Source organism: Coregonus clupeaformis, chromosome 27 (genome assembly GCF_020615455.1).
Source record: "Coregonus clupeaformis isolate EN_2021a chromosome 27, ASM2061545v1, whole genome shotgun sequence".
In the NCBI taxonomy this organism is placed as follows: Eukaryota; Metazoa; Chordata; class Actinopteri; order Salmoniformes; family Salmonidae; genus Coregonus; species Coregonus clupeaformis.
The window spans coordinates 36,267,954-36,271,060 of NC_059218.1; the positions used below are offsets into that span (position 1 = coordinate 36,267,954).

Genomic DNA, 3,107 nt, shown 5'->3' on the forward strand with positions numbered 1-3,107 from the left:
TTTAAACATTCCTATATGTAGTTTAAGAACATATAACAAAGCTACATGTCCATGGCTGCAGACATGTCAGGCATTTCTATTAACCCTTTCATGACAACAGTGAACCGTTCTTTCTTTCTTTACATATCCTAGGGCTCTATTAAAAACCCCAATAGTAAATCTTAGCGAATGCATTGGGCAGGACAAAAAAAAAGCCTTAACTGAGGAGGCTATGCTTGGTTTTTAATCAAATTAAATGAAAAACAAGCAATGTAATTTTAAAAAACAACAACAATATTTCTAAATAGGATGGAGTCAGAAGCAAGATTTCATGAATCTAATTTCTCTCGTTCCATGGCATTGTGTGCACTCGTAGGCCTAAATGTCTTTACGCGTAACATTTAAACTTCTATACAAAATACTAGGCTCCTGTCAATTATATTGTTGCCTATGTCCGAGACACATTGTCAAAAGAATTTGCCATTAATATGGCATTATAGGAGGACTGAATAGTTTGGAGGAGCGCGTCTTTGGTAATCGGACGAGGGGCGCTCTTTGAAAATGGGGATGGATAGCCTACTTGAACAATCAAAATTAAGTATGCAGGTATGTGAATTGTGAATCATAAAAAAGCATGATTGCAAAAAACCTCAAATATTTCAAGGCACTCTCAGCAGACCATTTAAAACCACTTCATTCATAGGCTACTTGGCTAATGTATGGCCAGGATAAAAGTATGTACCTATGCGAAGCTGCTAAACCAGCTTTGATTAATTAAGGGGACGGTAGGCTATGCTTGGTTTTTAATCAAATTAAATTAAATGGGGGGGAAACCAATAGTGTTTTATGTTTCTAAATACCAGATCAACTGGCACAAATGGCATATCTCTCCTTCCATGGGCACTGTGCTTCATTGCTGGATAGGCTGCGCTTCTGCTCTAATAATCCATGCCATTATCAACTGCTTTACATGAAGACCTGCTTTTTGGTGGGACTTAACATTTCTTAAAGGTGGACTGCTTATTTGTAAAATCATATTCATTATCTCCAGCACCACACCAGTGTCTTCATATACATTGAGTACAAAATCTTGTATACTCCATGCCCGTTGTTTTTTAGGCTGTTTTGAGGGCAAAAGGGGGGTGCAACTCAATATTAGGAAGGTGAAAACAGCAATAAAGGATGCGGTTAAAAAACTGTGAGGCGTACCTTCATAATTTCTTCTCAGAACAGGCCGTGGGTGTAAGATTATCTGAAAATCTTGAGAGTTTGAAAATAAGTCGAGTTTTTCACACATTTGGGTCGCAACCGCATACTACCCCACACCCGTATTGATAGGATTTATGTTTCCATGACAATATATTTAAGTGACATCACAGCATTGAGCAGTTATAGAGGTTTTCTGAGTGGCTCAGCTCTCCAATCTTATAGAAGACCTCAGCAACGAACATCAGAGTGAACGAATCTGCTGAGCGAGACGCAGTCAGTGATAAAGCATTTTGATGGGCATGGATATCGTGGATATCGTGGAAATGGTGGAGGTCATGGGCATTGCCCTGGGAGTCATAGGATTAATACTTACCATCGTGATCTGTGCACTCCCCACCTGGATAGAGACAACCTTCATAGCAGCTAACTTTACCACCACAGGGGTGTACTTGCGCGGCCTGTGGATGAGTTGTGTGACCCAAAGCACGGGACAGACACAGTGTAATGTGCACAACTTAAGGGGGAACAGGCCCCCCAGTATGGAGTATGCCGGAGCCATGATCATCACTGCCATCATCCTGGGAGTTCTGGGGGTCACGGTCTCCATGGTTGGAGCCAAGTGCACCAACTGCATCAAAGAACAAACGTCTCAGGCCAAGTTGATTATTATCTCTGGAATACTTTTCTTGCTGGCCGGAATTCTCATCCTCATCCCTGTTTCCATGGTAGCCAGATTAATCAACAGTGACTACTTCAAGTGGATCGGAGGGAAGAATGAGCTGGGGGCCTCGCTGTACTTCGGCTTGGGGGCGGCCGCCCTGCTCCTGATTGGAGGTTTCATACTGTGCATCACTGTGGGAGTCTTTGGATGGATGATGGGAATCTGTGGATGGGTAGTCTCCCTAGTGCCCTGTTATATGACTATATTGGGCCCATTTTGGGACATACAGATGGATATGCTGAAGATCACCTCCATCTCCACCATCCTGGGAGCTCTAGGAGTGATGGGGTCCATCTTTGGGACCAAGTGCTGTAACTGCATCAAGAGTAACAGGACCAGGGTCAAGGCCAGGTTCATCGTTGGAATATTCTTCATCCTGGCTGGTACCCTGCAACTCACCACTGTCTTCTTGGTCTATTTCTTGACACAGAATATTTCAAAATACCGGTGGGAGGTTTTGTTCTTTTTTGCTGAATTCTGTAGATGGTCCGCCTCTATGCTCCTGATAGGAGGGACCATACTCTGCTGCAGCACCTTGAAGAGGAAGAACCCAGACTCGACAACGACTAAATCAGCCTCCCACTAATGTCTCTGTCCAGAAGCTGTACCTTCTTGTTATAAAAACCATAGGGGATCCAAGAATTGTGATTCTATATGTAATTATATGATGAAAAATGGTCTCTATCCTATCTGTTCAATGTTAGAATATCGTAAGGGACCAGATAGGTGTGAAAGCAACATAGTTATTGTTCCACCTTCTCTTTAACAGGTCAAAGGGGAGTTATTGACATATTGTGTTCAAATATTCAGTTAATTTAGACTGTGAGAAGTTGTTCCTGAGGAGACTACAATGAAGGGAAGTATTCTCACTGTTACCTCTCTGATTTCCGATGCCCATATAGATACTTCTCTTTATGTTTCTTTAAAATGGGATGAATTTAAGTGGAGAAAGAATTGAATCAGAAGTTGATTGTTTAACTCTGTTAAAGATGTTCAAATAAAAAACGTATCTGACTGCAAAGCGTTTCCTGGTTGTTGCCGTGCATTTCCTGTTTATGTTCACCACGTTAACCACAAGCTACAGTCAGTGTCTGGGACCTTCTGACTGAAACATATATCATAGTGTAGAATTATATCAAGCCATGTCCATGAAACTGTTATCATTAATCTATTTAGTCTATTGTATAGTTCATTCCAG

General features: G+C 41.6%; 1 protein-coding gene across 1 annotated transcript; it reads left to right on the forward strand.

Annotated features, from left to right (window-relative positions):
- Nucleotides 1–1,453: 1,453 nt before the first annotated feature.
- On the forward strand, nucleotides 1,454–2,495 carry LOC121541336 (claudin-4-like). The gene is made up of 3 exons (XM_041850314.2): nucleotides 1,454–2,042; nucleotides 2,139–2,292; nucleotides 2,419–2,495. The coding sequence occupies exons 1-3, from the start codon at nucleotides 1,482–1,484 to the stop codon at nucleotides 2,493–2,495; spliced, it is 792 nt and encodes a 263-aa protein (XP_041706248.2). The 5' UTR covers nucleotides 1,454–1,481.
- The last annotated feature ends 612 nt before the right edge of the window (nucleotides 2,496–3,107 follow it).